A 14,273-nucleotide genomic window follows, 5' to 3' on the forward strand; every position below is an offset into this window, starting at 1 on the left:
TTGAAACATTTATTAGGCCCGTCTTATTTTTAATTTTTATTTTTTATGAAAAATGATCGGATTAGCCCACACACGATCGGACTGATTCCGTCGGACCTAGTCTTCCGGAAAGTCCAGCCGTGTGTACGCGGCATTAGTCTCCTTTGTTATTTTTGAAAAAAAAAGATGACTTCTGTAAAATCAGATTTAGTGAAATCACTCCACTCATCCCTACTCCCTCATTAATTCAGGGAAAAAAAAAAAAGAAAAGATGGCAGCTTCTATTGTAAACAGGAACATACATACCTTTTATGATATCACTATGCCTATTCCCCAACTGCCAGGTACATATATTTGAAAAACTTTTAGCCCCACTTCAAGACTACTCCTTTTTTGCATGATGTCATTGCTGGGCTGGTTTAATCACAGGTTTGATTAAAAAGAAAAAAAAAATACAAATTCAGCAATGCAGTAGGGATGTTCTGATTGCGATTTTTTTATTAAGTCAGTTAATTAAGTAGTTGGGTACAGCTTATAAAAGTTTCAGATAATGATTTGCAAATTGGTTGCTGCCTTGTTGCAAGTGGGAAAAATGATCTGCCGCTTTGGTGATAGTGTCATTTATTCTGCAGTTGTAGCAGTAGATACATTTAAACATATTAGATCTAGTATAATGGTATAATAATATGTATTTGATTTTTTTTTTAATGTCATTTTTCTCTGGGTTGACAACTTCTGCCATTTCTTCCTCTGCCGTTGCAATAAATAAGTAGATTACATCTTTTGGGATGAATTTAGAGTTTGTACAGTACAGGATCCCGGCATCACTTTTATAGTGCTTGGTTATACACCTTCCCAACTTTGAAATTGGTATTGTCCATCTAGACAGGCCAACAGCTCCCTGTGACTCATGTGCTCTGAGGTTGCAGCTGTATATAGTTAACAGCAGGAATTAGTATGTAATTCAACTCAGGAGCACATGACTTAATATTTGCAGCTTGACAAGTCCGTATATGTAGAGGCTGCATTAATTTTCCTTTTGCAGTCATTCTTTCCTTTATTTTCTTATGCTGATCCTGCCAGGAACACACTTTCTGTCCTGTGGTGACAACGCTCAGTCAGCACACTGTATTAGGAGGTGCAGAGTTGTCACAGGAAGTGCGTTAGGATTGCAGAACACCTCCCCTCATCTTATTTCTGTAACTTGCAGAAGGTGTTCTGTAGTCTGCAGGGATGAGCAGAGCTGATGAAGCTGCTTAAGATTTCAGTGGAGTTGTCAGAAACCATGAAATCAGGCGAAGACAGAAGTACAGTTAAATCACACTTGTTTAATAATAACAGTAAAAAAGAACAAACGTAGTCAAAACATAGCCAAAGTTCAGTAACTGGAACGTATAGTCAGCCAAGCCAGGGATCAATGTAGTGGAACAGCAAGCAGGATCTGGAGCCAGAAGGGATGTCAGCAAAGCAAGCCTTGAACAGGATCGCAGGATATAGTTTCTCTGATGTGACCAAGGCGAAAGCAGAGCTCCTCTAGACTGAACAGCTTAAGTAGGCAGGACTGACGAGCAGGAAATCATCAGCAGCTGAGTAACTATGGAGCGATAGGAGCTGTCAATTAGCCGACAGCTGAGCAGCCAGCTCAAAGGAAGGCTTTGCCCTGCCCCTGACAGGAGTGCAGGCAGATAGCCCAGAAAGTTATTATCTAACAAGATTTCTTGCAGAATTAACAGATAGTTTTTTGCATTTTTCAGACAGATAAAGCAAAATAGTTTTCGTGGTATACAGTGCAGTGGGGAAATAATTATTTGATCCCCTGCAGATTTTGTAAGTAAGAAATGAAGGTTCTATAATTTTTATTATAGGTGTATTTTGAATGATAGAGACAGAGACAGAATATCAACCAGAAATAACACATGGTACAAATGTTATAAATGGAGCAAGTTCAGTGAGTAAAATAAGTATTTGATCCCCAAGCAAAACGTGACTTAGTACTTGGTGGAGAAACCTTTGCTGGCAAGCACAGAGGTAAGATGGTCCTTGTAGTTGGTGACCAGTTTTGCATACATCTCAGGAGGGTTTTTGGTCAACTCTTCTTTACAGATCTTCTCTAAATCCATAAGGTTTCTTGGCTGTCACTTGGCAACTCGAAGTTTCGGCTCTCTCCATAAATTTTCTATAGGATTAAGGTCTGGACACTGACTAGGCCACTCCATGACCTTATTGTGCTTCTCCTTGAGCCACTCCTTTGTTGCCTTGGTGGTGTGTTTTGGACCATTGTCATGCTGGAAGAAACCATCCACAACCCATTTTCAATGCCCTGGTAGTGTTCTGGATGAGGGAAGAAGGTTCTACAAGATTTTACAATACATGGCCCCCGTCCATTGGCCCCTCAATGCGGCAAAGTTGGCCTGTACCTTTAGCAGAGAAACAGCCCCAAAGCATTATGTTTCCACCTCTGTGCTTGACTGTAGGGATGGTGTTCTTAGGGTCACATTTTCTTCCTCCAAACACGGTGAGTCGAGTTAAAGTTAAGAGCTCAATTTTGGTCTCGTCTGACCACAGCACTTTCTCCCAATCCTCCTCTCAATCATTTAGATTTTCATTGGCAAACTTCAGGCAGGCCTATAGATGTGCCTTCTTAAGGTGGGGGACCTTGTGGGAACTGCAGGATTTCAATCCATGGTGGCGTATCGTGTAGCCAATGGTTTGTTTGGTGACTGTGGGCCCAACTGCCTTGAGATCATTCACAAGCCCCTCCTGTGTAGTTCTGGGCTGATCCCTCACTTTTCTCATGATCATCCTTACCCCATGAAGCAAAATCTTGAATGGAGCTCCAGACCGAGGCCAATTGATTATTTTGTATTTCTTCCATTTGTGAACGCCAACAGTTGTCTCCTTCTCACCAAGCTTCTTGCTGATGGTCTTGTAGCCCATTCCAGCCTTGTGCAGGTCTACAATCTTGTCCCTGATGTCCTTTGACAGCTCTTTAGTCTTCCCAATGATGGTGAGGTTTAAAGGGAAGAAAAAGATTCTGTGGACGGTTGTCTTTTATACACATAATGAGTTGTCGTTAGGAGCACCTACTTAAATTGACAGGACTAATCTGTGTACCACATGAGTACATACAGTAGGCAGTCTGGGAGCCAGAATTATTGCTGATTGATAGGGGATCAAATACTTATTTTACTCACCGAACTGCAACTCAATCTATAACATCTGTATCATGTTTTTTTTTCTGGATTTTAGGTTGATATTCTGTCTCTATCATTTTAAACACACCTATAGCAATTATAGACCCTTCATTTCTTTGTAAGTAGGCACACTTACAAAATTTGCACGGGATCAAATAATTATTTCCCCCACTGTAAACAGATCAAGGGGGAGCAAATAAGAGGAGTTAATTATTGGGGTGCGCACACACACACACTTTAAATAGATAAGAGAAATATCACTTAGAGGTAGGTTTAGTCTTTTAGACCTTCTCCAGATATGATGAAAGACCAGCTCTGTTTAAAATGATAGTTGTGTTTGGTAAAATGAGAATCAGTTTGGTCTTGCAGGTCTTCCTTGCTGTCTGAGAGCCAGGTAGGCTGATGTATGGTGGTGACATGCAATGAGGTCTGATGACAACCCCAGCTGCTTATGATCATCAGCCTGGGCCTTTTTTTCTATATATCTCTCCGGAGCATTCACTAAAGTCCATGCCACACAGGTGCTCTTTACAGGTTTAGCCAAGCCAAAACAGATATATGAAATATGGCAGTGCTCCTTCTTTCACAGGATCCATGCTGTTTTTGGGGAGTTAATATCTTAGATCAGTGTTCCTGTAAAGTCATATTTGTGTGTCTTTTGTCACTTGTGGTGTGTGTTGGGAGCGGGTATATTCTGTGTTGTACAAGGACAGCGTGGATGTAGAGGTTAACTGATGTTACCACCCTGATTCTCTAGGACCTTTTATCGGTTCGAGGCTGTATGGGACAGCTCCTTGCACAACTCCCTACTCCTTAATAGAGTCACTCCCTATGGAGAGAAGATCTATATGACACTTTCAGCCTACTTAGAGGTACGTAGTCTGCCATCTATCTTCTGCCAGCCTGTCTTAGTCTATTAGTTCTTCTGTTACTGCTGTTTTTGAGTGCTTTCTCTCACTGTGACATATCACTTGTTTGGCTTTATCTCTGTGAAGCATGTTTCAATTTTGCACCAGTGTGATCATTGTAGTTCTCACTCCATCCATTGCTGTGTTTTCATCCCTTCACTCCATTATTCCATCTTTCCTTTTTCTACTTCGCCATCATCCATCCTTCTGTCCTCTCTTTTAACAACCTATACTGTCTTATTTTCCTTATCCTGCTTTTCCTCTCTCCACTTCCCTTCCTCTCTCTCTCTCTCCTATTCCTTCTTTTCTTCCTTCCCTCTCTCCTTACTTCCCTTTATCATTCCTGCCTTACCCCTTCCTTCCTGATTCCTTCTCTTCTCCCACCCTTCTTTCCTTTATTCCCTCTTTTCACCCTTCTTTCCCTCCTTCTCTCCGCTTTGTTCCTCTCTCCCCAATTCCTTCTTTTCTTCCTTCCCTCTCTCCTTACTTCCCTCTATCTTTCCTGCCTCACCCCTTCCTTCTTTCCGAATTCCTTCTCTTTCCCCCACCCTTCTTTCCTTTTATACCCTCTTTTCACCCTCCCCTCCCTCTTTTTCTCCCCTTCCTTCCCCTCTCCCCTATGCTTTATGTTCTTCCTCCCGCTTTCTTTCCTCTCTCCCTTATTCCTTCTTTTCTTCCTTCTATCATTCCTTCCTCCCTGCCTCGCCCATTCCCTCCTTCCTTTCTTCCCTTCCCCCCTCCTTTATTCCCTCTTTTCACCCTTCCCTCCCTCCTTTCTGCTTCGTTCCCCTCTCCCCTCCGTTCCCCTCTCCCCTCCGTTCCCCTCTCCCCTCCGTTCCCCTCTCCCCTCCGTTCCCCTCTCCCCTATTCTTCCTCCCACTTCCATTCATCTCTCCCCTATTCTTCCTCCCACTTCCATTCATCTCTCCCCTATTCTTCCTCCCACTTCCATTCATCTCTCCCCTATTCTTCCTCCCACTTCCATTCATCTCTCCCCTATTCCTCGAGTCGTTCCTTGCTCCCTCCCTCACCCCTTTCTTCCTTCTTAATTCCTTCTCTTCCCCCATCCTTCTTTCCTTTATTCCCTCTTTTCCTCCTTCACTTCCCTTTGTTCCTCTCTCCCCTATTCCTTCTTTTCTTCCTTCCCTCTCTCCTTACATGCCTCTATTGTTCCTGCTTTACCCCTTCCTTCCTAATTCCTTCTCTTCCCCCACCCTTCTTTCCTTTATTCCCTTCTTTCACCCTTCCCTCCCTCCTTCTCTTGGCTTCATTACTCTCCCCCCTATTCCTTCTTTTCTTCCTTCCCTCTCTCCTTCCTCCCATCGTTCCTTGCTCCCTCCCTCGCCCCTTCCTTCTTAATTCCTTCTCTTCCCTCCATCCTTCTTTCCTTTGTTCCCTCTTTCCCTCCCCTTTGTTCCTCTCTCCCCTATTCCTCCATTTCTTCTTCTTCTCCCCCCTTCCTTCTGTCCTTCTTCCCCCTTCCTTCTTTCTTTTTTTCCCCTCATTAGGCCTCATGCACACTAGGCATAACACAAAGGAAAGATAAATTCCCCAAGATAGTCACTAAGTGGTACACTTCAATTGAGTAAAACACACATTGCTTTATTGAATTTATTGAAATGTTCAATTAAAATGGCAAATCTAATCCCTTCACCAACACTTGTTAAAATAAAAAAGACAATGTTGTCTTTCTGACAGGAAGCAGCTGCACACTCACCCATCCAAACCACCATTCACTCACAGGGGAATCCAGGTAATGAGTCCTAGTAATCAAGGATTTAGGGGCTTGTGATAGTGAAGCAAGTTCATTCAATTCATTGGCCAGAATATGACTCTATTCCATAGCCATTGAAATGAATGGGCGCTCAAGCACTAAACAGGCATGTTTAGCAATTAGGCATTTTTAAACAAGATTAAATGCGTTTAGACACATTGGGCATTTTTTATATGCTAACGCTCCTTTACTGATTGCAATTTTGGTGCATTCAAATTTCTACATCTAAATGCCTGCAAATGTCTATGTGTGCATAGGCTAACATAGGGGGGCATTTAGGGGCAGAAAAAAAGTCACACACCTAGGTAGCTGGCGTTTGACAGCTGTAGTGTGCATGAAGCCTTACCTTCTCTCCCCTCTTGTGTCTTTGTGCAACCCCATTCTCACCCCCACTGTCTCTTTCCTTGAAAGTGCCTTTAGTGTTAAAATGTAGAAATTGAAAGATGTTTACCCCATTGCGTCATCTTTCCGCTTATCTTTCAGCTTGATCATTGTATCCAGCCAGCAGTGATTACAAAAGATGTGTGTATGGTCTTTTATTCTCGTGATGCCAAAATTTCCCCTCCTCGGTCCCTGCGCAGTCTCTTTGGCAGCGGATATTCAAAGACTCCTGACTGGTGAGGACTTGTATGTTTATTCAATTTTTTTTTTTTCTCTGATCACTCACAGGAAAGGGAATATATCCAAGAATTGTTAAAATAGGGTATGAAAATCAGGGCTGCTGTTAGAAATCCCGGGACCCCATACTGCCTACCCGACAGGGCCCCGCTTTCTCCCCACACCCCAGAAAATATCAAATGTTTTCGCATAAAATACAATAAAATCATCATTATATGATATATTTATTGACCCCCTCTACTACTCTCCATCCTTAAACATCTCCTTGTGTGCTCCTAGCAGCTGCTGGCAGGAGACGAGGCAAGCCGGAAACGCTGCTGGGAAAAAGAACGGGTCACAAAAAGCAGGGGGGATGGGGGCGCAGATGCTAGAACTGATCCTTTGCAGCACAGCTGGAGGGAGTGAGCGGAGAAGAAGCCAGAAGAGCTGCAGGGGGAGGCAGAGGAGGATCGGTGACTGCAGAAAGGCATTACAGCTAGCTCTCCTGTTCAGCAGGTGCCCAGGGCCCCCTTTTGAACTGATGGGGCCCGGGTCCAGTACAGGGGGGCTGGCTCTACTTGTCTTATCATAGGCCCTGACAACAATCTCTCACACCCCAGCTGTAATGTTATCGATTGTACTTATTGGTATTTGTGGTGAACATACTCTCTTATGTGCTTTTATTACAGTAACAGAGTAACTGGAATCTATGAACTAAGTTTGTGCAAAATGGCTGACACAGGAAGTCCTGGTAAGAACAAAAATGTTTACCTACTACTTTGTATACATATCTTTGTGTTCGTATATCTCATATGCTTCTTTGAGTGCTAGCCATCACTTCTGTTTACTTTTATTTGAGAGTGGAAGATGCCACCCTTCACAATCTATTGAATTAGGAGCTGTATTTACTTAAAGCAGAGTTCCACCCAAAAATTGAACTTACGCTTTTCAGGATCCTCCATCCCCCCCCCTCCGGTGTCGCATTTGACACCTTTCGGGGGGGAGCAGATACCTGTCTAATACAGGTCTTTTTCTCTCACTTCTGGGCATAGATAGCCGAGCCACCCGCGGGTATCTACACCACTTCCGGTGCCCCCTCTGTCCGTCGCCTGTCCCCCCGCTGTCTTCTGGTAGACACACAGGTCCCAGAAGACAGCCGGGACCAGTGGGATCGCGCAGTGCAAGACGCGCATGTGCAGTAGGGAACCAGGAAGTGAAGCCGCAAGGCTTCACTTCCTGATTCCCTTACCGAAGATGGCGCCTCCACCCGAGAACCGAGGGACAGGTCAGCTTCGGGTGCCGACATCGTGGGCACCCTGGACAGGTAAGTGCCCATATTTTAAAAGTTGCAGCTGCAGTATTTGTAGCTGCTTACTTTAGAAAAAAAAAATTAGGCAGAACTCCACTTTAAGGATAAATACAGAGTGGGCCCAATTTGGGATAAAATACCTACATCATATATATCAGGAAGGTAAGCAACTAAGGGACCAGTTTGGGATACCCAGGACCTGACACTTCAGATATGCTTAAATGCATCATATGGCAGTAGCGCAGTTTGGTGGCGGAGAGATTTGGTCCAAAATACCTCTTTGACTGATCCAGCCAAGAGAATTTCCAGGTGTTATTTGGCTCTGGGGCCTGGATATCCTGGGTTGATAGGTAGTAAGGATAAGCTCAGGCGTGTTCGCAACTCCACGTGCCCGCCAGGAAGCTGACACTCTGCAGCGCTAATCAGAGGTAGTGTGACATTTCCCGATCTGTGCAGCCATGGATCTGGAAATGTCTCACTGCCTGTGATTAGTGCTGTGGAGTGTCCGCTTCCTGGCAGGTGCGGGCAAGTGGCGTTGTGAAAACGCCTGAGCTTATCCTTACTACCTATCATGCGTAAGAGAGATTCTACAACTTGTCACAAATGCCTGGGGGAGGAAGGGCCTTTTCTTCACGTGGTGTGGGAGTGTACCAAGATAAGGCCTCTATGGTCTAAGGCAGTGATGGCGAACCTTGGCACCCCAGATGTTTTGGAACTACATTTCCCATGATGCTCAGCTACACTGCAGAGTGCACGAGCATCATGGGAAATGTAGTTCCAAAACATCTTGGGTGCCAAGGTTCTCCATCACTGGTCTAAGGTGACTGAATTTATAGCTGACAAATTGTGTATGCCAAATCATTTCTTAGGATTTTCTATTTTGGGGTAAGGAAGCTCATAGCAAAAAGGTGGATTTATACGGAAAATCTGACGTTAGTGATGTGGGTGAAGGTAGTGAATGCTGACCTTCTATATCGTATGAAGAACCCTCAAAGTTTAGGAAGGTGTGGTTTTGGTGGGTGGACTCGAAAGATACGCTGGAGGGGGAAGTGGATCACTGAGCAGTAAAGGGGTGAGGAGAAGCTGCATGATAACTGTGTTTTTTGATAGGCCCTAATTGAAGTTAAGGGTTAAAAGTACTGCACACTGATATAAATGATGGGGTACTGGAGCAGCATACTCCATCTGCAATTGGCCATGGTTTTTATGTATATAGTTACACAAGGGTGTGTGGTCAGTTCTTCAAGGGTTTGGGGGTCTTTGTGGGAGGGGAGGGGGAATTTCGACTGTATCCCTTTTGTTGAAATTGCTGGGGTATTCAGGCTTGTTTTGTTCATAATTCCAAAAAAAAAAAAATCTAAATAGCAGACTTTTTGGTTAACAGGTCTTGGATATGGGACTCTGGTAGGAGTTTTCTGTGATTGGTGGTGCTGGCCTTTCTGGCTAGTTACTGTGAAATGTATACTGTTTTTTAATGCCTGTGTTACATTTTATTTGGCATTTTGTATGTGAAATATATTCTCTGCTAATTAAATAAAAAAAAATAAAAAATAAAAAGGAAAAGTACAGAATGTTTAATTTCACTGGTGGACTATGCAAAGAGTAAGGCTGGCCCTACATTAAAGGGGTTGTAAAGGTAAAAGTTTTTTCACCTTAATGCATTCTATGCATTAAGGTGAAAAAACATCCGACCCACCCCCCCCCCCCCCCCGTTTTACTTACCTAACCCCTCGAAAGTCCCGCGCTCGCCCCCGACATCCTCTTCGCCGCTCAGCCTGGCCGTTGATTGGTTACAGTGGATGGATTGAAAGCAGCGCAGCCATTGGCTCGCACTGCTGTCAATCACATCCAATGAAGCGGCGTGCCGTGGGGCAGGGGCGAGTGATACCGTGAGCCTCCGGCTGCATCACGGGAGCGTGCCCGCAAGCACTCCTCACCATGCGAGTGAGCTCGCATGAAGGTGAGAAGTCCTTGCGGGGGGGGGGGGGGGGAGCCGAGACAGCCAGGTTCGGGGACACTCTGTGCAAAATGAGCTGCACAGTAGAGGTAAGTATAACATGTTTGTTATTTAAAAAAAAAAAAAAAATTATAATAAAAATTATTACCTTTACAACCCCTTTAAGTAATTTTCTCTCCTTCAACCACTGTTTTCATTAAGGAAAATCACTTGATTCCTGCATCAACACATTCAGTGTTGATGGGGGAATCCCTCATGCTGCGCTATTGTATTCTGACAACAGGAGGTTTCCCTGCCGTCATAAACGATGATTGCTGCTGGCGGCAATAATCACACGGAAAAAAAAACAGCATTCTGGTTGTACTGAATTGGATCAATAGATTGACTTTAGTATAACTATCCTCACTTCCTATTGGCAGTGTCACCCTGTGCATAATGATATTACAGGGGGTCACCAGAACAGGAAGAAAGGAGTACTTTACCTAACAGGCACACAAAACCTTCATCCTCTCCAGCTTTCACACAATTAGGCAAGGACACGTCACTCTAACTGGGTGTTTCCAAGTTGAGAACTATGAAAAAAATGTCAACAGTGAGGGTACAAACGGGCTACTCCACATTCCCTATGCCAGTGACAGGTGAATGTGAAGTGAAAGTAAATCTCCCTGTTTCCCATTCAATGAAAAAACACTCTTTTTACATCTATGCCTGGGTTCTTCATCTCCGTCATGTAGGGTGAAGTTCACATTGTGGTGTGTCTTATTCTTCCTATTGAGTTCAAAGTAATGCATTGTTTTTTTCTGTGCAATTCTGTATCTTCTACCTTGGTGTAGGGGTGGATCCAGAGACTAGTATGAACCTGCACTGCCAGAAAATACGTTTTTTGGCTAGCATTTTATCGGGGAAATGGTTGGTGTTTGTGCTTCAATCATCCTGGCACCATGGTTGATATGGTATCAGGATGACTTAAGCGCATTTTTTCTATTATTACATTGTTATATAAAATGGTTCAACTCACCATAATGCAGAATCATTGGGAGCCCGGAGTGTCACTTGCCACTGTCACCTACCAGCAGATGCTGATTGTCACTTGCCACACGTTGCGGATGGTCACTTGCCCACTCTCTAGTCTGTCAAGCCTCTCAGCTGCCTGGCCCACCCGCGGAGCAACCCACTCTCTCACCCGCTCGGCTGCCCGGCCCGCCCGCTCTCTCGCCTGCCCACTTACCTGCAACTAATTTCTCGGGGGCTGGGGGGGGTAATTGCCCTGTCCCCCCCCCCCCGAATCTGCCCCTGCCTCGGTGTCAGTATAAAATTGAAGAAGCCTATCTAAACCATAGCAGCAAGATGCCTTCACCCAAAAGCTGTATTAACCACTTGCTAACCGCCCTATAGCAGTTTTACTGCTACAGAGCGGCAGCTGTTCACATATATATACATGATCTGGCATTTCCGAGTAGCGGGCGCGAATGCGTGCTGCCGGTGGCTCGCTCCCACTGTGATCACGCACAGAGGAGCTGATCAGCGGGTACCGTGGTCTCAATGTTCTGCCAGCACCAGCCAATCATTCAGTACAGAGGTAGAACCGCAGTCTGCCTATTTAAACAAGGCAGATTGCCGTTCTGTCATTAAAGAAGGCATGAATGCTGTATTCCTGCAAAGCAGGGACTGGGATCCATGGCATGCCCTTAGTAAAAGCACCTCCCACGCTGTACAAAAACACTGACTAGGCACACAGCTCTTTGATCGACCCTGATGTTAACCCCTTTCCTGCCAGTGTTATTAGTACAGTGACAGAGCATATGTTTAGCACTGATCACTATATTAGTGCCACTGGTCCCCAAAACTCAAAAGTGTCAGTTAGCGTCTGATTTGTCCATCGCAATATCGCAGTCCTGCTATAAGTTGCTAATAAAAATAAACGCCATAAATATATCCCATAGTTTGTAGATGCTATAACTTTTGTGCAAACCAATCAATATACGCTTATTGGGACATTTTTTTATTTTTATTTTTTACCAAAAACATGTAGCAGAATACATATTGGCCTAAATTGATGAAGAATTTATATATATATGTTTTATAGCAGAAAGTAAAAAATGTTGTTAAGGTGATCAAATGCCACCAAAAGATAGCTCTATTTGTGGGAAAAAAAGATATGCATTTTATTTGGGTACAGTGTCGCATGACCGCGCAATTGTCAGTTTAAAAATAACAATGCGGTATCGCAAATAAATGGCCTGGTCATGATGGGGGTAAATCTTCCCGGAGCTGAAATAGATGAATGAATAAACCCCCGCTATATAGATTCTAGGGTCTGTCATCTTATGTCAACCTAGTTTATTTCTCCAACTGAATTGCTCTGTAAGGCATTTTGGTGCAGGAAGATTGGGGTTACGGTTTTACTATAGTTCCTTCATTTGATATGAACGCCATGGTAGAAGATACAGCATTGCAAAGAAATAAGTGCTGTATTACCTTTGAACTCTATTCTTCTACGGCTATATACCATCTTGTATTTGCTGGCCCAATGGTCATGATTAAGCCCCGCTGTGGGTGAAACATGTTTGGGGCATGGCTTTGGGTGGGAGTGAGCAGTGTGCTCTCATTGCTATAAACCTTGGCTAGAGTTGAACTTCTTCAATGTATGGCCTTTGGCTGTGGGCTGCTACGTAGTGTTATAAAATTTAGCCTGGACTTTTATTTTGATTTAATGTTCTTCCTTTTAGGAATGCAGCGACGGAGAAGGAAAATTTTGGACACTTCAGTGGCTTATGTCCGTGGAGAGGAGAACCTGGCTGGGTGGAGACCTCGAGGTGACAGTTTGATCCTGGAACACCAGTGGGAGCTGGAGAAAATGGAGCAACTCCACGAGGTAGGACAGTTGAAGTTTAGTCATGTTATTCCATGAAATGGTCCAAAAAAGATTACCAACTAAACAAAAGGCGCCTTTTCTGGGGTTTTTTGAGCAGTGTTAGTTTAAAAATAATGTTACTGCGCATAAAAATTATAAAATAAAATAAATAAAATTAATAATTTTATTAAATTAAAAAATAATATAAAATAATAAATAAATAAATATTTAGGGATGCCTATCCCACGCCCACCTAACTGTCCCCGAGCCACCCCCATCAAATCATTCTCTGCAGCTATTACCTTTTGTACCACCACCCCCTCCCTTTAGAATATAAGCTCTACAAGCAGGGCCCTCCTGTACCTTTTGTATTGTACTGTAATTGTGTTGTCCCCCCCATACATTGTAAAGGACTGCGTAAACTGTTGGCGCTTTATAAATCGTGTATTATAATAATAATAATAAAAAGTGTGCATTTTATTCTGTAATTTGTTCTGTTTAAAACAACACTAAACTTATGATTTTGGTACAAAGCATTGCAAAGTTATTTACAAATAAATTAAAGTAAGGTTTTTTTTTTTTGCACTTTTTTTTAGTGTGATACGTCCATTATATATGTAAAAGGTGCAAAAATATTAACAAACAAACAACATGAACAAAGCAAACAAAATATTACTATTACTAATACTAATACTAATTAAATATTAGTTAATGAAATAAAAAAAAACTTACAAGGAAAATTATAATTAAATGGAGAAGAAAGAATAAGAAGTTAATTAGGGCTGATTAAAGTAAACTAAAGGTTAAAGCAGAGTTCTGCCTGGGTAAAAAAATAATAATTAACCTAAGCAGCTTGAATTACTGCAGTTGCTGACTTTTAATATAAGGACACCTGTCCTGGGAGCCCGCAATGTCTGCATCGGAAGCTGACCCGTCCCTCGGCCCCCGGGTGCAGGCACCGGCATCATTAATAAGGGAAACAGGAAGTGAAGCCTTCTGCGCGAGTGGCGCTGCGCTTTCTGAATGGTCCCTGCTGTCTTCTGGGACCTGTGTGTCACCAAGAAGGCAGCGGGGGGGAAAGGAGGAGGGGCCAGGCATTACAGAAGTGGGAGCAGATACTTGGATTTGACAAATGCGGCACCGAAGGGGGGGAGGAATCCGATCAGCAGAAGTTCCATTTATGGGTGGAACTCCGCTTTAATAAGGGGTTCAACAGAGGAACATTTAATAAAAAATAAACTTTTTTTTTTTACTTGTCAGGTTGCATTAACTGACTTCATCTGCAGATCAAAGTTCATCCCTTTGATCCGTAGATGAAAAAAAACTGTTACAAAGTGAAACAATGTTTCATTGTAGCTTTCTGTATTCATAGCTGAGCAATGTTGAAAAAAAATTTATCAGACTCCTTTTTTTTTTTTTTTTGACAGCTCCTGCTGCCCGGACCTTCTCTGTGTACTCAGCAGTGCAGCTGTGATTCATCAGAGCTGAATTGTCGTGTACTGGAACAGGGGGGATTCTGGCAGAAAGACTGGACGGACGACATACTAGACACGCCCCGTGTACAATGATTCAATTTTTTTGGGGCGTGTCTAGTAGGCCCAGAGTTTGCAACTGGTTATTGTAGATGGAACTTGGTTTTAAACTCTTTCCTCTATTGAGGAGCTTGTCCATCATGTATGTTTTATTTTTTCTTAAGAATAA

The 14,273-nt window shown here is 43.3% G+C and overlaps 1 protein-coding gene across 12 annotated transcripts in view; it reads left to right on the plus strand.

The window, feature by feature from the left end:
- KIF1B (kinesin family member 1B) overlaps positions 1 to 14,273 on the plus strand; it is a 280,308-nt gene that overhangs the window by 249,995 nt on the left and 16,040 nt on the right. For all 12 annotated transcript variants that reach the window (XM_077458165.1, XM_077458166.1, XM_077458172.1 and 9 more), the window contains 4 exons: positions 3,931 to 4,045; positions 6,339 to 6,472; positions 7,142 to 7,203; positions 12,448 to 12,593. In XM_077458165.1, the coding sequence (XP_077314291.1) occupies positions 3,931 to 4,045; positions 6,339 to 6,472; positions 7,142 to 7,203; positions 12,448 to 12,593 (457 nt within the window). The remainder of the gene's footprint in view (positions 1 to 3,930; positions 4,046 to 6,338; positions 6,473 to 7,141; positions 7,204 to 12,447; positions 12,594 to 14,273) is intronic.

This window comes from Lithobates pipiens, unplaced genomic scaffold (genome assembly GCF_037356315.1).
Source record: "Lithobates pipiens isolate NorthernLeopardFrog02 unplaced genomic scaffold, aLitPip1_a1.2 Scaffold_27, whole genome shotgun sequence".
NCBI classification, from domain to species: domain Eukaryota; kingdom Metazoa; phylum Chordata; class Amphibia; order Anura; family Ranidae; genus Lithobates; species Lithobates pipiens.